Here is a 20,920-nt window from a genome sequence, read left to right on the forward strand (position 1 = left end):
TGAAGGTAGATAGGCAGAGAGGATTAGCGAGGGCTTAGGGCCTAGGCAATTGAAGACGCTGCCACCAAATACAATCAGGTATGTTCAAGTGCCTAGAATTAAATGAACGTACATGTCTCGAGGGTTGTGGGACTGGAAGAGATTACAGAGATAGGGAGGGGGCAAGGCCTTGGAGAGATTTGAAAGCAAAGATGAGAATTTTAAAATCGAGGTTTTGCTTGATTGGGAGCCAGTGTAGGTTAGCGAGCACAGGGGTGGTAGGTGAACAGGACATGGTACTAGTAAGGACATGGGCAACAAGATGTTCAATGACCTCAGGTTTGAATGTCTGTTACATAATTTTGTCATCATTACATGCAGAATTTTCAGCTATTCTGCTTTAAATGGTGATGTATGTAGCAATAGTTGCTCTGCTTTCAAATTCACTGCACACAAAGCGCTTTGGGTTTTTTACATGTGATGTGCTGAAGTGTGATAAAAACGCCTTTCTTAAATGTTTTTCAAGACAATTACAAGGATCTGGGAGTGTACACAGAGTGCTGAAGGGATTGCACACTGAACAAATATTCTTTAAACCAAGATTTAACATGAAAAAATCATTTTGCATTTGTTCAATTTAATATAGAAGCACAGGGCAGGATTTTCCCCCCAATCGGGGGTGTAGTTGAAGGGTGGGTGTGCACAGGCGTGCTTCCGACGCCATTTTATATGGGCGAGCCAATTAAGGCCTGCCCAGCATGATGTCTGCACAGAAGCGCTATGCACTCCCTGTGTGAGCGAGGGGGGAATCCCAAAATCAATCGAGGGTGTGCTCTTTCACGCATGTGCACAGAAGAGCGCACTCATCTCCCTGAGGCTAAGTGCTGCCTCAGGGAGATCGGCTCTAAATGTAAAAAAGCTAAAAATAGAAAAATAAAATTTCCCTAACACCTCCCCTCATGTGACACTGTCACATGAGTTGGGACATGTCCATAATTTTTACAAAAACTTTATTAAAATTTTTTAAAACTTACATGAAACCTCATCCCGCCCGTGGAGGAGGTTTCACGCTTTTTCTAATGCCCGCCGGGGCTCCTGGCCTGCCCGCCAACCTTAAGATTCGACGGGCAGCTCCATTAATTAGTTAAATGACTCTGTCAATGGCCTCAATTGGCCATTGACGGATCGGCGGGTACACAGCTGATTTTGCTGCGCCCCCGCCTACCGGAAAATTTAAATGGGGCGGGGTGACGTTGGGAGTTCCGTCCGACGTCATCCCGTGTCATTTTACGTGAGCGGGCCCCGAAAATCCTGCCCACAGTCAATGGGCTGAACTTTACTGGCCCCTGGCAGGCATTTTTTCCCTGCGGTGGGGGTGGGAGAGGGATGTAAAATGATGGGGGTGGGGCATGTAAAATAGGGTGGGTGCCAATCCCACCACCTCCAAGCTTACTCCCATAATACAGGGGTCGGGGTCGGGGTTGGGCGGGGGGGTTGGACGTTGAGATTGGCAGCCCGTCTGCCATATTTAAATGAACAATTAGGGATTGGCTAGGCTTGTTATCAAGCCAATTGACCCTGATAATATGCTGCCCACGCCATAAAATATTTGGCATGGGCAGCAGCGCGGGAGAGGGAAGACCAATTTATTTTTTTACCTCAAGTGCTTAAAGGGCCGGAAGGAAGTTGGGATGCTTTTTGGGGGCTGCCCTTTGATGATCAGGGGGGTGCAGCCACCCTAACCTAGAACTGCCCCCTTTCTTCCTACCTGATTCCTCCCTTAAACCTACCCCTTTCCCCCACCACTGCCCCACTTCCTAACCTACCCAAATCCTCCTGGCCCAGGACCCCGGACTTACCTGCCCCAGGGATCCATCTCCTTCTCCTCCTGCAGTCCCGGCAGTGGGCCAATGATGCCTTCCTAGCGTTGTCAGGACGGACGAAGCTGCCAGCCAATCGGATTGGCTCCAGAGGGCGGGGCTTCCTCCCCAATGAGGGGCAGAAGTCCCACTCGGCCCTCGTTAATCCGCCTTGCAGCACCTAATGGCTGCTGGGCGGGTTGGCGTGGGGCATGTTGGTTCTCTGCCAATGTAGTTTCCTGGGGGGGCGTGAGGCCACGAGGGGGGGGGGGTGGGGCGTGCCATCTGCGTTCCCCCCATATTGTTCAGCCCAATGTACAAATTGGACTTTACTTAGCAGATTCTGCCTTTCTCCTGAGGTCACCCATTTCAACCAGTCTAAGCATCATTTGCCCTGGTAACCTTCCATTTTTTTCCACTCTGTCTATTTTATTAACACAGCCTTGCGCACTGTTCCTCCAAATCTCTTCTTCTGTTCTTCCTCAGCTCTAGATATGCATTCCACACACAATCCTCGCCCCATCCTTCCCACGTCAAACTCAAAATATCCCCAATCTCAGACCTTCAAGAACTCAAGATCAGAGTCCTCTAACCGTTGATTTAATTTACCTTACCTCCACACCTCCACCCCCTTCCCCACCCCACATCCTCCACCTCGCCCCAACTCTACTCCTGCCACCATTTTCTTTTCAAGCTGGTTCATGTCCTGGACTCCGCTCTGCCCTTTGGCCCTTACAGGTTGAGCAGATACATTTCTGATCTGACATGTAGCCAGAACTCATTGTCCAAGTAAACACTCAGTGTTACACAGCGATGACGTTTGTGCGCTCCTGAAGGTGTTGTCTTCTGGATGATTTGACTTTCCTTTCTTGTCGCTTCTTAGAAGTTATCATTCACATTTACTGCAGGTTTATTAACACAGGCTGTGCTAGATAACTCGTGGGTTGTGTTAGCTGTGGCTTGGTGGGTAGCACTCTTGCCTCTAAGTCTGAAAATCATGGGTTCAAGTCCCATTTCTGGGCTTGATACAAAAAATCTAGACTGATACTCCCAGTGCGGTGCTGAGGAAGTGCTGCACTGTCCGAGGTGCCGGCTTTCAGGTGAGATGTGAAACAGTGGTCCCATCTACGCTCTCAGGGTTATGTAAAGGATTCCATGGCACTACCTTGAAGAATGGCAGGGGAGTTTTCCCCTGGTGTCCCAGCCCATATTAATTCCTCAACAACTGAAGACATACTTCATTGGCTACCAGGCCCTTTGGGACAGCCATGCTGATGAAAGGTCAACTCTTTGCGCCTTTCAAGACCACAACTGTTCTAAAGGGCTTGACAGCCAATGGAGCACATCTTCAGTTGATTGGGGAATTAATATTGGCCAGGACAAATGCAAGTCATTTTATTTTTAAGAATCTGATCTTCATCTCACTTTTCAAATTTTCTCCGCTTACCACCACCACAGCACACTGCCCCCCTCCACCCCCACCCCAACCCACCACTCCCCACCTCTTCTCCAGTCTCATACTGAGCTTCATTCAGTTCCATGGGTGCAAGAGGACCCGTAGTCCCTGAGGAACTTAGGAATGAGAGTCGGTCATTTTAGCCCCTTAAGCCTGTGACGCTATTTAGTGAGATCGTGGCTGATCTGTATCCTCACTTCGTCCACTCTGGTTTAGCCACATGATCACTCTTCAAGTGAGGGCTTGGTTAACAGTATTGCCAAGCTGTTTGAGTTATGGTGAGTTCACTGGTGAATTCAATAAATCCCCTGTAGTTAAAAGCAAAATACTGTGGCTGCTGGAAACCTGAATTAAAAACAGAAAATGCTGGAAAAACTTAGCAGGCCTGACAGCATCTGTGGGGAGAGAAACAAAGTTAATGTTTCGACTCTGGGTCATACGGACTCGAAACATTAATTCTGTTTCTCTCTCCATAGATGCTGTCAGACCTGCAGAGTTTTTCTAGCTTTTTCTGTTTTTAAATCACCTTTAATGTTGAATTTTTCAGTGTTTGACTGTGTGAGTCTGGTAACTGATCAATACTCACTGTGATTGATTGATTAAGCCTGGGTGCGGACTCAGAGCAAAATAAGCAGACACCACAGAAGCTACTAGAAGCTGAGCTGTAAACATGAGTGCAGACATTTGTGATTGCAGAGATATTTTAAAACTCTTGTAAATAAACCTGTTGCATTGCTCTGAGATATATAAAATATAAAACACTCCTGTCCAATGAACACAGTCTAGGAATGGTCACTAAATAGTGGCCAGAAGTTGAACTCCTGATTGATCTTTTTCATCTGTCTACCTGGGTGTTGCTGAGGACAACTCTGGGTCTTCTCTTCTAGCTGAGATCATCTAACTCAGTATATTACCAAGAATGGATCCCAAAATTTCCCTCATCTGTAAAGTTCAGTAGTTGTCAGCCTTGGCTTTGTGATGGCTGCCTGACCTCACTCCAGAGACTTCAGTATATAACCTAGGTTTACACTTCAGTGCAGTGCTAAGGGAGTGCTGCATTGTTGGGGGTGATGAGTTTCGGATGGGACGTTAAACCAAGGTCCTCTCAGGTAGACATAAAAAAAATTCCAAGGCACTACTCAAAGAAGAACAAAGTTTTCCCTGAGTCCTGGCCAGTAATATCCTTGAACCAACATCAGTAAAAGAAAACACATTTTCTGGTCGTCTGTCTCTTTTCTTTTTGTGGGATCTTACTGTGCGTGAATTAGCTGTGACACCTGTCCACCTTTACAGCAATGACGACTATTCAAAAGTAGTTCATTGCTGTGTAGGACAATGGGACCTCTTGAGGTCATGGCCAGCACTGTGGAAATGGATGTTCTTTCTCTCTTTAACACACCAACAATGCATTGCTTATCCCAGTACTGGATGTCCTTTAGGAGGTCTTGCGGCGCAATGATTGCATCCCATCCTCTGAACCACTAGCTCTCGGTTCAAGTCCCACTTCAGGATTTGATGGCCATGGAAGGTGCATTTGGAATGTGGCCATAGAGGTTGATTATCAGCCTGTAAATCCTTCCAATGCATCTGATGGCAGGTAGCAAGAGCGGGAGAGTTTCCTGGTCAGCCATACTGCAGAAGGCAATGGCAAATGATGGCTATGCCACTATCTCTGCGTGTGTAACATATATGTGGAAGGAATGTAGTGGTGAATCCAACACCGCAATATGCATGGCGCTATTGCATCTGCTCCTACCCAGTTGGACAACTATAAAACCAGCCCCATGGACTCTGCTTTGGTTTGGATATTGGGAGGCCAGTGCCAGTGAGTAGCCTCCCCATATATCCACAGCCAAACTTGGCTTTGTCATCCCAATGATGGAATAGGCAGACCATATCCTGCCACCTGGATGAGGGGACCTGTTAGTTGGTTATGTTCATGATTGGCTCTAGTTCCTCAATTCCAAAGTAAAACATCGCCAATATAAAGAAACAACGTCCTTCAGTGGCCACTGTAAACATGCATGGCAGCATTGTGATCTAGGAATAGAAACACACCCTCCTTGAAGTAAATGAAATTTCAGTGTGTCAAGACAGTCTGTAGCCGAGGGCAGTTTAACACTGGGTGAGCTGGTAGTCTAGAGGCCCAGGCTAATGCTCTATGGACCTAGGTTCAAATCTCACCACGGTAGCTGGTAGAATTTAAATTCGATTAATAAATCTGAAATTAAAAGCTCAGTATTGGTGACTGTGAAACTCTCATTGATTTTTCTTAAAAACCCATCTGGTTCGCTAATGTCCTTAAGGGAGGGAAATCTGCCATCCTTACCTGGTCCTACATGTGACTCCTGACCCACAGTAATGCGGTTGACTCTGAAATGGCTTAGCAGCCATTCAGTTCAAGGGCAATTAGGGATAGGCACAAATCTCATGAAAGGATAAAAACAAAAGGGAACAAAATAAATTATAGGATTAGTATGTCATTTACAGAGGTAAGTGAGTGACTTCTTACAAATTACATTAATGGGAGTGGGGGGTGGAGGGGGGGGGTGCGGAATAGGAATTTTGCCTGTTTTTTTTCCCTGAGGAAGAGAATTTTAGCCCAAATGATTATTCAGAGGTTCCTAACTACTGTGAGTCATGTGATTTACTGTCCCAATCCTTGCAAATACAAGGTTGGGTTTGAAAAACTGAAATAATGGACCACATTTTGCTGTAGCAGGTTATCTAGTGGGATATACTGTTAGCTAAACTTGCCCCTGTACCAGTCATCTCAAAACATTATTGGCTGCAAAGCTGCAGAAAGTGCGCGTTGATAACAATGCAGAGAGGGAAAAAGGATACCTGAGACCTGAGCGGACGGGGAAAGCAATTATGTATCTCCTGCACCAATGAAATTTAGGGATTACAAAATATGCAAAGGAAGGACTGAGAAGGAGAGCTGAATTCAGTGTCAAATCAGATGGAGAAAGAGAGAATATAGAGAGGGAAGGAAAGGATGGGCTAAGAGAAAGACGAGAAAAGTGGCAAAAGTAAAAAGTAAGAAAAAACATTTTAATTCAAATTTTGATTTTTTTTAAATCTCCCCCCAAAAAAATCAAAACCTGAAGGAATGAGACTACACACTTGTAATTTTCAGTGCCAAAGAGGTTAATTGACAGTAATTAACACACATCATGTCATTATTAGGGTACTTACAAACTTAATGGAAAGACCTGGCATTCTGTGCCAAGTTTGATGGGCAATTAATGGGCAAATACAGCAAATTCCTAAAAAAAGAATTGAGGCTAAGGGCACGATGTCATTTTCACAAAGCTAATGGCAGAATGACACAACTCGGACAGCAACATTTGGATATTCACATTTAACCTCACATCTGCTCCTCGCCTGAAGTTGCTATATCATGTATACATAAATAACAGAGAGTGTCATTGTCCTTCCTGTTATTTTGACAGCAGGTTCTAGTTGTAGTTACATTTCACTTGTGAACGAAGTTAGCCTGTATTATACAGGACAGTAGATGGGCAGTGCAAAGATTATGCGATTTCCCTCGATCACAGGGAAATAAAACCTCAGCGACTCTGCCGTGAGATTCACTTATTATTAATTGTGTCTTCCGATTTTTACAGCTTGTGCAGAAGCTCACTGAGGTAGCTGAGGAATGCCAAGCCAACCAGTTAAAGAAACTGAGGGAGCTCTGCGAAAAGTAAGACTCGCCTACAACATTTAAAAACTTTTTCTGTTAAATCTCCAGCTGAAATTGTTGAAGATAAATGGACCTTGCGTTGTTATTCACAGGGAGAAGAAAGAATTGAAGAAGAAAATGGACAAAAAGAGGCAGGAGAAGATCACCGAGGCAAAATCAAAAGACAAAAATCAAATGGAAGAGTGAGTCTTTCAGTCTTTGCATGAGTGCATTGTTGTAATCTTCAAAGTAGATTTAGCGACGCCTGCCAGCAAAGATTTTCTTTTATTAGTTTTAAAAACTGCTGGCATGGAGCCAGGAAGAGCAGAGAAGCACTCCACAGTATTCCGATCACTCCCTGCCCACCAGACATACCCTCCCCTCCCCACCCGAGGGACCTTCAAGGGAGGTAAATAGCCCAATCTTTATTTTTTTTCAAATAGTAGAGCTGCCTGTGGAAGTCAAGAGAGGGGTCACCCCCACCAGAAACTGTCTCCTTCTATTCCCAAACGAGTAGCACCAAATTCATTTGAATGGCTCCCTGAAATTTCTGAATGTCCCCCATTGTCTACAATTGAAGTATTAATGAGGAGCAGAGTTCTGCAAATCGTTTCATCTGGCTTGAAGACATGTTTCCTGTCCGGAGAACGGTAACCGCTTGATGATTAAATTGGATTTAAAAGCAACGTTTTTTTTTAAAATAAATCTAAATCTGAATCTTACCAAGATCCTTCTGTGGCAATGGAGTCAGAAATCCTGAAATGTGACAGAGGGAATCTTTTCAAGGCACATTTGATCTTTCTCAAGTCAGATGAAAAGGCAGAAATCTTTCCCTATTTGGTAATGGACAGAGACTTGGCCTTTGTCGCAAGAGTTAAAGCACTATCTTTGAATAACCACTCGCATTAGCATGGTGCCCATGCATCAGCACTTGCTACAAAGAACTCTGCATTGCTCTAATTGTCCTCAGCAACAAGTGACTCCTACACTTCGATCAAAATCTTCAGCCAGTGACCTTGGCATTTAAGGCAGTCATGAGCAGTTTTATTTCTTTATTCATGACAGACAAATGGAACATATTTTCTTAAGTGTAGGCAATAGCTATAGATCCACAATTGCTGGTTGTCAGCTCCGAAGGTTATCTCATTTTCTGGCACTCTGTTTAGAACTTTGTGGAAATTAGTTCTGATCGTTTAGAGACCTATTTATTCCAAACTATATTCTGTGATGGAGTGTTATTTAAAAAAGAGCAGTGGAGCTCTCAAGACAGTGTGTGCTGTTTCTTTCTGTCTCCATGTTTAATCTCATTTCACAAGCCTGTGAGCCAATTTTTCTCCCACTTGGCTGCTTTATCAGACAGTGGCACAAGAAAGTAAAATGTGCAACCTAGAAGCTGCACAAGCGGTAGGAAAAAATATCTTTCGTTAGCGCAGATAAATGTTCCTTGCATAAACGTTTTTTGGATGTTTATTATTAACTGTACACTTGTTTTCTCCCTGACTCTTTTGTGCGTGTTAGCTTGTATCTAACAGTGTTGCTGTATTGCATGGCACTGACCGAACAGGCGCTTTTAAAAGCAAGTTTTTAATGGGGCATTTCTATAAATCATCATCAGCTTGCCTGAATCCTTTACAGCCAAGAATGCAAGAACAGAATTGCAGTCCTGTTACAGCCAATGATCCCTTTATGTCAACAACAGGAGATGCCCCAAGCCTTTGCCCTCACTTCATTCACTTCGCTCGCCACTGCTCCTACATGGAGATGCCACAACCTCTCTCCGATTCATCCCTACTTGACACAGCATGCTGAAGACTGGGAACTGGCTAGAACTTGCTTCTGTTCCTGGTCCGGGGCATTTCTGACATGGAGCCTTGGAGAAAACTCTTGAGTTAGTAGAGTCAAAGGACAAGCCCATTAGCTGCAGCATGGACACAGGAAACCACCGAGGCATGAACATAGCCTTAGTGGGATCCTCCCACACCGCCATCAGTCAGTCTACCACCAGGCAAATCACAAGACTGTGTCATCATGCTATCACATCGGCTATCTATGTAGTTGTTAGCTCAGGTCTTCACATTGACAAGGCTTCACATAGTGTGGTATATTGACAGGATGGCACAATCATAGAATCTTAAAGGTGCACTTGGAGGCTATCCAGTCCATCACCAGCTCTTTGAAAGCTATCCAAATAGTCCCACTCCCCTGCCCTTGCAGTATTTTTTTTTTTACTTTCAGCTACTCATCCTTTTGAAAGATACTTCTGAACTTGGCTCCACCACCTCTTCAGACATGGCACTCCAGGTCACAACAACTTGCTGTGTTTAAAAATAAAAATTCCAAAGCGCTGACAGTACGTATTGTACATGTGGGATGAGTTCTGTCAGCCATAGCTTCAGCGTGAGCCCTGCAGAAACCTTGGGAAAATGATACCAAGGCTATTTATGCTGCTTCCCTGGGATTCTGTGGCTCTTTGAGGTTTTAGCAACTGAAGAATCCCACACTTTTCCCGCAGAAATTTAATCCCCGAGGAACCTTCGCAAAATCAAAACAAAACGTGGTAAACAAAACGTGGTAATTGCGAGTGTAATAATAGATCAGCATTCTACACTCATGAACACAGCAGGGTGGGAGTGATAGCAGCAGTCTGTTTAGCTCTTTCATTCTGGTGGATATTACGGTGTCTGTAAACAGCTCACTGCCATCTCTAACTGAGCCTCAATACTTAAACAACTGGCAAGTAACCATCTGCAGGATATATTATTGGTTTCCTGGGATCCAGCCGTGGTAGTGAGATGCTGAAGGGGTTTTTTTTTAATCTCCCTGCATGCTGCGTTCCATTGTCAATGGACGTAGTTCTAATTATTATTTAAGTCGGGTGCAAGGAGCTGATCTTTGAGCATGAACGTCTGACCATACTGCCGCCTGGTGTCGTTTTGTTTTCATTTTGCCCAGCGGGCAATTTCCCCGCCCCCACTCCACCACCACCACCACCTTATTCTGTTTCCGTGGTAACTGGGATGCCAATTTGGTTGCACCATCTCTGGAATATGTTCACTGCACTTTAACCCCACACATCTGTTCAGTTAGCAATGTGAGCACAACGTGTGGGAGGTAGCTGAGCTGGTCTAATGTATTGTTTGTTAACTCGTAAAGCTAACGCTGCCCACTATTTGGGAACACCGCGCAGGCTTTATTAGCTTGCCTTGGGCGCCACACCCATACACATGAAATATGTGGATCTGGATCTTCCGGTTGGAGTAGTGGCGAATGTTGAGAGTGTTGCTGCTGTTGAGCGCCAAGATCTGGAGGAAGTCCCGACGGGCGCACGTACACGGTACCTGGGTGTAAACTTTAAACTTTCCATGGGCAGGATGTGCTGCCCTGACAATTCTGTGGATGCCTCCAACACTGCACGGAATTGACCCTGCCATCAGAAATTTGGGTTTGATGCCCTGAAACTGCCCGGGAATTTACTCCAGGATACTTATGCCCAGAGTAGGAAGTGACTTACAGCGGAAGCTCTGTCAAGTGGCATAAGGTGTATTTAAAAGCAAACTTGCAGGACGAATCCCCCCCACCCCCACACCACCCTCAACCCCTCCATATTCCCCCAAAAGGCAAGGCCACAGTTTAAATTGCGTTCCGCAGCATCTGCATAGGCCTCACCGCTGAACGGAAGATCTGCCCCGTTATGGATATCACTGAAGAACATTAACAGCGCAAGTTCAGTTTTTTAATGCAATGTCTGATCTCGTCACAGTGTTCTCCATTAGCGGAGAATTCTACTACACTTTAAAATTCTGATCTTCGCTTTTTCACTTGTTAGGAAATGGAGATATTTTACGTAAGTTATATGTATATTTGGGTGTGTTAAGAATGAGGTATATTTTTGATATTTAAGTTTGATTTGTATTTATCGGTTAAGGAAAGAAGTTGAATTTTAGTTTCACTTTAAAAGATGCCTGCATTTCTAATGAGATTTTTACAACTCTTGAAGGAGAGTTAAAGCCAACAAGAGTAGAAAAAACTGTGCTGTTGCCTAGTAACAGGGATCCAGAGAAGGAGGCCCTACACATGCGCACACAAAGAAAACGAAAGCAATTTGAGTTCAGTTGGTCATTATGCTGTAAGTTGAAGGGGGCAGTTTAAGTCTCTCTCTAGCTGACATACAAGCCGACTGCTGAGGGAAATAACTCTAACAATCGTAAATGAGTTGCTCTAAAGTTAAAATAACAGTGAATGTCGAGTGAGTTCTGGATCTCAAGGGAGATACCAGCAGTCTATTGGGAGAGGGAACTGCAGGGAGATTAGATTCCCCAAAAGAACTGAAAGCTCCCAAGGCCAAGGAGCAGACAGAAAGGAGGGGGTCCCAAGAAGACCTTCTAGTCAAAGGAAGAACAGGATCTGGCAAAAAGCTGCAGGAAGCAGATTTAAAGCAATGTGAGCATGCAAGAAGCCAGAAGGTCCAAGGAGACATCTGAAGGTCCGTAACTCTTTACTACGGGTAAGTGAAGCAGTGGTGTATCACTGATGGCTAGGTCAGTGAGAGAGAGTGCGTGGAAAAAAATTTGAATGCATGTGGTGATCCAGGGCAGAGGAAGATAGGAAGGAGAGTTAGAAACCCTGGACATGGACCCTTGTGGAAAGCATCTGAGAGAAAGTGTTGTTTGGGAGAAGATTCCAGAGCAAGTTCTTTGAGAGTGGAGTTTGGAAACCTCGTGTGTGAAGGGCAGAGTTCAGTGAGATCAGTTGGTTCATGGTGTGACAAGTATCTGGGGGAAGTTGATGAGAGATCCATAACGTCGGTTTGGGGTGGTTCTGTCACTTGGTTTCAGAGTGTGGTGTGTCTGACCACAAGTCACCTATTGGTTTACATTGCCTGTGTGCTTACAGTGAACATTAGAGTATAAGATAGCTTTTGTAACTTGTGTTATCCTTAAAAATCTGTATATATCTGTAAAGGTATAGTTGTGGGTGAAGGAGTATTGTAACATAGTTCATCTTTTCTTGTTTAATAAATGCCTTATTCTTTTGTTAAAAGTTCATCAGCTGACTCCTGTGACTTTGTTCAGTAGCCACTCTCTACGTATCTAAACAAAAAATAAAAGTTAAGATCTATCAAGCCCTGGGATTTGTCTTGTCCAGTAGTAGCATCAGCTGGGATCATAACATGCTCATTGGACAATTGCTACCAAGTTGCCATATGACATATACTCAATTAGACATGGGGAGACCAGAGAAACTGAGATTGCTTTCCTTAGAGCAGAGAAGGTTTAGGGGAGATTTAATAGAAGAGTTCAAAATGATATAGGGCTTCAATCGAGTAGATAGGGGAAAAAAACTGTTGTTTACTGGCAAGAGGGTTGATAACCAAAGGGCACAGTTTTAAAAGAGCTGGAGGATGAGGAGGATTTTGTTTTTTTACACTGTGTGTTATGATCTGAAAAGGGTGGTGAAAGCAGATTCAATAGTAACTTTCAAAAGAGGATTGGATATATAAAAAGTCACTTGGTATTACAGGACTCGAATATTGCTGACAAAGGAAATGTTGTCAAAGCTCCTCGCCTTGCAAGCATCAGGGCAAATGCAAGAATGTCAAATTTCAAGCGATCGCAACAATTTATATAACAGGACAAAAGGATATTGATTGGTTGGCAAGTGGAATCCGACTGGCCAAGGTGTTGTCATGGAGAAAGCAACAGCGATATTTAAGATAGTCAGTCAAGCTCATAACATGGCTCATTTATGCTTGTGACATATGCAGAGACCCATTCTCTGTAAACAAAAGATATATGTTCAAGCCTTGAGCTTTTTTTGAATTACCCAGAAGCTTGGCGACCCTATAGTTCATTGTTGCTTTCTCCATGGCTATGCCTTGGCAAATCAGGGTTGACTTGCAAACCAACCAGCAGATTTTTCTCCTGTAGTATAAATTGTTGTGATAGTTTGAAATTTGGCATTCTTGCATTTGTCTTGATGACTGCAAGAGGAAAAGGCTTTGGCAACATGTCTCTCTTTTTAGCCATATTCAAATTGGTATATATCCTTGAAAATTGCTTAGCTATGGGGAATGAATAGAGGAATAGGACTAATTGGAATGCTTTCTCAAAGAGCTGGTACAGGCCTGATTGGCTGAATGACCTCCTTCTCCGCTGGTAAGGTTGAATGATTATTTATTCCATATATATTCACTTTGAATATTGGAACCAAAGCAAACCTGGAATGAAAAAAATGTATTTCAATCAATCAAACCTGCTTCTTCTGCAGACCATTGATACTCTAACCTAATGTGAGCTCTTCCTCAATCTCCTAATTAATCATTATGCATAAATTCTCCTGGATCATAACAGGTTATCAATAAAAAAAGTCCGGGATGTCGAACTCCCTCACAATTGCACTGTTCAGTGTGGTCCAAGCATCGAACTACATTCTGTCTCTCAGGCAGCAGGAGAGCAGTTGGAGACGATATTCTTATCCTTTGCACCCCATTCCCTGTGGTGTTAGGGAGATGAACAAAGAGGCATAAACCCATAGCAGTGGATTTCTGGCAGGTGTGAGAACAGGAGTAGGAAGCCAGAAGTTCCAATAGTCCCTGCGCCTCTTTGCAACGAGGTCACTTGGAATCGATGCCTTAATGTACCTGGGCCTCCTGGGTTGCTGGGCAATGGATAGTGCCACCAAGCAGATTTCAAAGAAGGTTGTCGTGGAAATTAGACACAATTTTTGGCCCAGATTCTTCTATCGCCTGGTACTTCAGTTCTTATCACAACTTTCTGGTGATCCCTTTACATTGTTGACATGAAAGAACTGACGTTTATATAGCGCCTTTCACAGCCTCAGGATAACTCAAAGTGCTTTACAGCCAATGAAGGACTTTTGAAGTGTAGCCACTGCTGTAATTTTGGACTGACATCACCCGAGGTACTGGGAATAAAAAGATGGCCAGCAATGGAATGTTAAGCACCAAAGCTGCTCCTGGTCCTCACCCAATTGCATCTGCAGAGGTGACCAACCAGCTCCTTGACCAATGCTCAGAGCATGCAGAGGCTTTAGCTGACATTGTGACAATAGGCTTATCGTTGCACCTACCTGGCGCCTTCTGCTGCGAAGTCTCTTCCCAGGGCCTGGACCAGCAGAGAGCCAGATGCAGAGCTGTGCCATCACCTGCAATCTATAACATACAGCATAGGATTGGCACAACCAGTGAATTAACTGGGTATCTGCAGCCTCACTATGGATGCATGCCTTGTATTCCCTTCATTTTTACCTATTGCTTGTTAACCTATGCCCTTTAGTCTTGGCAAAATCTGTTAATTCCTTCAGGTGTCTAGAACCCAAAGCTCTGAATCCCTACTCCCACCCCACCACCTCTCTTCTCTGTCTTCCATTGAGAAACTTTGGGCAGAATTTTATGCCGCGGGATTTTACAGACCCGTTGAAGTCTATGGATTTTTGAACCGGTCTCTGCATTTTATGGCCCGGGTCCCCGCTGTAAAATTCCATCCTTTGGATTTATGTCCTAAAATCATCTTAGGTAGCTCAGTTTCAAATTTTGATAAGCTCCTGTGATGCGTCTAGGCGCCTTTTATTATACTGTTAGTGTCAGCTGTGGCTCAGGTGGTAGAAGTCTTGCCTCTGACTCAAAAGGCTGTGGGTTCAAGACCCCTCCAGAGACCTGAGCTCAAACATCTAGGCTGGCACTCCGGTGCAGTACTGAGGGAGTGGCGCACAGTCAGAGGTGCTGCCCTTCGGGTGAGATATTAAACCGAGGCCCCATCTGCCCTCTCAGGTGATAAAGAAGAGAAAGGGAGATGGTGGTGTAGTAGTAATGTCACTGGACTACTAATCCCAAGTCCCATGGGGACATGGATTCAAATCCTATGATAGCAGCTGGTGGAATTTAAATTCAAATGAATAAAAATCCGGAATTGAAAGCTAGTCTCAGTAATGGTGACCATGAAACTATCATTGATTGTTGTAAAAATCCATCTAGTACACTAATGTCATTTAGGGAAGGAAATCTGCTATCCTTACCTGGTCTGGCCTACATGTAGTCGACTCTTAACTGCCATCTAAAAAGGCCTAGCAAGCCACTCAGTGGGCAGTTAGGGATGGGCAACAAATGCTGGCCTTGCCGGCAATGCTCACATGAAAGAATTTTAAAAATCCCTTGGTGCGCTGGCCAATATTTATCTCTCAATCAGAATCACAAGAAACAAATTGTTTGGACAGTATCACAATACTGTTAGTGGGAGCTTGCTGTGCACAAATTGGCTGGTGCTTCCATTACAATAGTGACTACACTTCAAAAGTAAACAATTGGCTGTAAAGCACTTTGGGACGCTGTGAGGTCATGAAAAGCATTTTCTAAATGCAAGTATTTCTTTCTTTATGTTATAGATGCTGCGTAAATACAAGTTGTTGAGAAACATTTTGAAATTTTCTGAGGGTAGTGAAAATATCTGTGTGTCCCCCTGTGTGATATTCTGCTTTTATTACCCAACCCTTTTTCATTTACACACTATCTTTTGATAGTAAGGCTAGCCTGGCCTGGCCTGGGTCTGGGTCTGTGATCAATGAAAAATAATTTAGCAAATCCTAATTCTGGTGGAATTAGCATCAGTTCGTAACCCATTAGACACGACTTCCACCCATAAAGGAATATTTGCCCCACTGTGTCCTATTGGGTGTTATATCACTTTAATCTATACTTATCCCTGTAACATTCACTCCCGTTTTCAACCAATTAGTCTGAAAAAAATAACCAGCTTCTTCTTTGGGAGACTCACCCACAAATGTAAATCACTAAATGAAATCTTTATCATGTATTGTTCATTAGAGAAACTATTTTAATTGTGAATTTAGTGACCTTGATTTGACCAGTCTGAGTTTATTTGTCAAACACCTCGCTTGGCCCAATCATAGCTGTAGGGTAAAGGTTTAATAGTTATGTTAATTAGACAATGATGTTAATGATGCTGTAAGCATGACATCAGGGTCAGATGACAAGAGACGCCAAAGGAATAAGGTGTAGAACAGTCTGTCTCCAGAGAACAACATGGGGTCTTGGATGTAAATAAATAGTTTCAAGAAAAATGAAATACTGACTATTTCCAAGTCAGTCTCAGAGTAAGTGAAACCTCATCGAGACAAAAGATAATACAAGTAAAGTACAACAAGCCAAACAAATTGAACAAGGCTGCTGTGTCTCTCTGTTCACTCAAACGCTACCATTATTCACAATGTCTTGTACATAGTTCACATAATATCAATGGCATTGGGACTCTGGGTGCTTTTGCTGTTCTTGTTTGGCTATGTATTCAAGTTAGCCTTTTTAGTGTAAATTTGAATTCAAGTAGTTACACAGAATAAAATTGGTACATTAGGTTGAGACAGAGGTGCCTAAAGTTTGACAGCGAGGGAAAAACAGTAGAGGAACACTGAAGTAATTTAGGGCGATAGTTATTAACATAAAGGATGTTTACTTTGCTGCCTTTCTGTGAAGAGGAAGTCAGACCTATGATAGCAGAGGGCACAAGTTGTGGACTAATCAGATAATATAATGCTGGTAGTGAATTGCACCTCAGCATCACTGTATTATAAGGGACCACTCTGTGATGGCTGACATTCAGATAACACCACTCATTCAGGGTTTATTTTTTAAAGTCCACACATTGTTATACTGGAGATTAATATGACCACACAGAAAGGTCTGATAAAGTATGGTACAATCAATTCAATATCTAAAACCCTGACTAATTCACTGTCTGATTACAGGGAAAAGACAGAAATTATCCGATCTTACATACATGAAGTGGTTCAGTCAATTAAAAGGGTAAGTAGGAAGTATTTTTATTCTGTTTCTGTCAGCTGAGGCCTTATAAAATGTTTACCTTTTCTGATGCCTTTGTCAAGGTCAGAGAAGTCAAGAAGCTGGAGAACAGAGCGCTTTTCTATTTTTGGCTTAATGGTATCAGTGTCAGGTCAGGGGTTCCACATCCAAATGTAAGGTAAAGTTCCCCATGCTTTACCGGAACAATATGCCCTGGCTCCAATCTCAAAAGAACATCTCACTCATGTTCTATATCCATTCCCCCCGACCTGCATACTTGGAGTCTGTCTAACTGGCCCTTCCAAGTTAATGGAATGTTGTACCTAATCATGGGGTAGGTTTTTGTGTGAATCTATCCCTTCTGAGAAAAATTTCACTGCCCAACTCTAACCTCCAGACCTTTCAATGTCCTCCCCCCTTGTCCACCATCCGCACCGACACCAGCATCTTTGCCAGTCGGATCAACAACTCCCATGCCATTGTGTCTGCAGATCGCTCGCATGGCTTCACTTGGTAGGGCACCCTGAGCTCTGGCTGGAAGTGAGAGCGTGTATGGACTCTGTCAAGCCCTGGCTGCCCATTCAAGAAGATATACACTTGGCCACCTTGAGCAGTGGTGCTTCTCCCAGCTGCAGGACAAAGTCACTCTGTTTGGCTGTGCTTTTGGTGCTCTCCCTGTTCCCTCTACTTCCAGCTTAATGTTCACTTCAGCCCTTTGAAAAGGGCTCTGAGAACTTCTTTTATGTGGGGAGTGATGTCTGAGTATAAGGTACTCTTGTTGAACAAGCAGGTTGAAACTACTCAAGTCCTCGGTTGCTTCCAATGTTCGTAAATAATAGTAAAATAAGCCAGCATGGACTCCGTGGGCCAAATGGCCTCCTCCTATGCCATAATGACACTATAACTGTGTGTCAATGCCTCTAGCTAGAGCTGGGTAGGAGTCCAATTCCAAGGATAAAAGGAGTAGCATACTAAACTACAATTTCTCTCCTCCACCCTTTGCATCAGGTATTTGGTGGAAATTAGTATATTTTTCTAAAACTTCAGCATGCATTTATCTTTCACACAATAGCATTTAGTTTATACAGTGTCATTTTAACTGTTCATTTTGAAGTAAAGTTTACCATCCTGTGTTTGTTTGTGTTAATGCATTGGGTCCATGTACTTGTCTGATTCAATGGACTGGACATTGTGAGATCTCTTAATTATCAATTAATAAAAAGCAATGAAAAATGTATTAACTCCATAGCAACAGGGGGAAAGGGCAAACATCTTGTTTTCTCTTTCTTGGTTTGATTTGGGGAACCTGCATCTAAGGGAAAAAACTTTAAGGTAGGCTTCTTGGGCTTTTAATGTACGTACTGTTATATAAACTGATAACTTGCTTGCAACCAATTGTTGATTATCACTTGATAAACCTGCAGTGACTATACCACAAGCGTTAATTGCTAAGTGTGCATAATCTCATCGAGCATCACTGATGTACCACAGCCTTAGTACCGTAGGGAAAATTAAAGGGGCAAAAACATGAAGTAAAGCTACACAAGTAAACTCCACAGAATAGATATAACGGTAAAAGGTAACTGATGCGTGGAAGTAAATAAGGCAGACATCGCATTCCTAAACCATTCCAGCTTTGCACCCATTCTGTTTGCTACGTTTTAAGACTGGATCATATGGAGGTAATGACCTATGTGTCCAGGAGAGGGAGCCAAGTCCATAAGGTAACAATGTTCTTCATTGGACCTGGTCCGTGCTGATGTGAAGAGGATCAGTGAGGATCAGAATAGCACTCCTGAATAGAGAAATGGACGTCTTGTGATGGGTCTGATTTCTCTTGTAAATTAATGAAATCCAGATTCATGCAGGTCTCTAACGTTGTCTGAACTCCTTTCCATCCTGAATATCTTGGCCTTTAAAAAGACAGCAAAAGTTGCTTCTCTAATGGGAGCTGAGTGACACCATCTCCAGCTATTCCTCTTCTGTGGCCTTCTTCCTCTGAAATGTTTGCCTGGTTTTTTTTGTTCCTGCAAAAGCACTTCCCACTAAAAGGTGTATGCCCTCCTGTTTTAAGACTCAGCCACTCAATTCACTTGGCGTTTTTTGCTAAAATGGTATAATGTGCAAATGACGCAGTGAATGTGTTTCATGCCACTGAGCGGTACCTTTGTTAACCAATAAACAAGAGGTTTAAGATAATGCAAACAACTTTGCTTGCATGGGCATGTTGAGCCAAACCCTACCTGTAACTGTAACCCTAACCCTAATGCTGCATATCCTACAGCCTATGTAAACTTGAATGAAAGCCATTTTGTTTAATCCCAGCAGAAACGCAGTGTTCTTGCCCCTGCTTCAATCCCCCGATTAGATGCCGACTCAAGTTTAACCTGACACTGTCCAACCTAAATGTCCTCATCAAGCTTAGGCTCAACCTTAAACCTTCATCACCGAGATCATCTGATACCACATCCAAAATATTCCACACTGAGCTCAGCTTCACTCCCACTCAAACCCTAATCTGCATGCTTGTCACATCCAGATTCAACATTTAAAAGTACTGGGAGCACTGCAGCCACTGTCACCAACCCTCTTGACAAACCCCGTTCCCTATCCACTGATTTCATTCCTCTCCCTTAACTATTGTCTCAGGCTGGACCAGGCAGTTTGCAGCCTCAGTTGTCCGATTTGACCCTCGGATGAGCTTCCGACTCCATATCCTCTTCACCAAAAAGACCACCTTCCTTCCATCTCCATTATAGTACCTGTCTCTGCCTCTGGCTCAGCTAATCTGCTACTTCTTGTTACTTTCAGGCGCAACTATTCCAATGTTTTCCTGGCTGGCCTCCATTTCTTCCCCCCCCCCCACCACCCCATAAGCTTGCGCTCATACAAACATCTGTTGCCCATGTCCTAACTCTCACCAAGTCCCCATTCACCCAACACCCTTGTGCTTCCTGACCTACAGAGGCGCTCAGTCCAGCAATATCTCGATTTTAAAATTCTTACCCCCATGTTCACATCCCTCCATGGCTTTGCCCCTTCCAACCCCAGTAATCTCCTTCTTGAGAGAGTTGTGTTTCTCCAACTCGGGCCTCTTGCTTATCCCTGACTTCTTTCCTCCCATTATCAGTGGCTGTGCCTTTAGCCAACTTGGCCCTAAGCTCTGGAATTTTCCCGCACGCCTCCAAATTTTCCACGCCACACATTCCTCTTTAAAACCTAATTCTTCAACTAAGTATATAGTCATCAGTTCTCATGTTCCTTTGTTGTTGTCGGTTGTTCATAATAGGTAGCGTGCAGACCGAACTCAACCAGCCCGCGCTTGCAAAACCCACCATCTACTGTTAGATGTGATTCCGTGATTGGGAGCACTTGCTGAACAATCCTGAGTGTGCTAATAACTACACTAACAACCAATTTAAATAATCGAGCTCTGGCTCATTTACACTTGCTAGAAGCAACATACATTCATACGCAGGGAACCGTTCTCTGCAAAGAAAAGGAATATGTTTGATTAAAGCAAAATACTGCAGATGCTGGAGATCTGAAACAAAACCAGCAAATGCTGGAAAAACTCAGCCTGTCTAGCAGCATCTGTGGAGAGAGAAACAGCGTTAATGTTCAAGTCCAATATGATGACTCTTTGCAACTGAAGAGAGGTAGAAATGTGATGGGTTTTATGCTGTTGAAAAAGTTGAGGAGGGGCAGGTGGAACAAAAGGGAACATCAGTGATGGGTTAAGAGGGCAGGAGAGATGTCCTGGAACAAAGATGTCATAGGTCCTCAGTAGGTGTTAATAGCAGGTGTTAATCCTCCATTTTGATTTTTTTTTCCCCCAAGTGCCAGTCTGTATTTTAATTTGCTTTCAGACTGAGCTGACCTTTATTCTACTATTAATACCCACGCTGGACCTATGCATTGTTTCTTTACAATAACCACTACCACTCCCATTGCCTTTTATTGCATGACATATTTGGTATCTAATCTTCCCTGCCCCCTAACTCATCCCAACCTTCCCTTTAGTTCCACCTGACCCTCCTCTCTTTTTAAATAACATAAATCCCATGACATTCCTACCTCTCTTCAGTTCCCGAAAAGAGGAATATATT

The 20,920-nt window shown here is 43.6% G+C and overlaps 1 protein-coding gene across 1 annotated transcript in view; it reads left to right on the forward strand.

Annotated features, from left to right (window-relative positions):
- The window catches only part of plcb1 (phospholipase C beta 1), a 315,255-nt gene that overhangs the window by 239,841 nt on the left and 54,494 nt on the right, over window positions 1-20,920 (forward strand). The window contains exons 27-29 of the mRNA XM_078556434.1: window positions 6,924-7,000; window positions 7,093-7,182; window positions 16,757-16,814. Of these exons, the coding sequence (XP_078412560.1) occupies window positions 6,924-7,000; window positions 7,093-7,182; window positions 16,757-16,814 (225 nt within the window). The remainder of the gene's footprint in view (window positions 1-6,923; window positions 7,001-7,092; window positions 7,183-16,756; window positions 16,815-20,920) is intronic.

This window comes from Cetorhinus maximus, chromosome 14 (assembly GCF_964194155.1).
Source record: "Cetorhinus maximus chromosome 14, sCetMax3.hap1.1, whole genome shotgun sequence".
Lineage (NCBI taxonomy): Eukaryota > Metazoa > Chordata > Chondrichthyes > Lamniformes > Cetorhinidae > Cetorhinus > Cetorhinus maximus.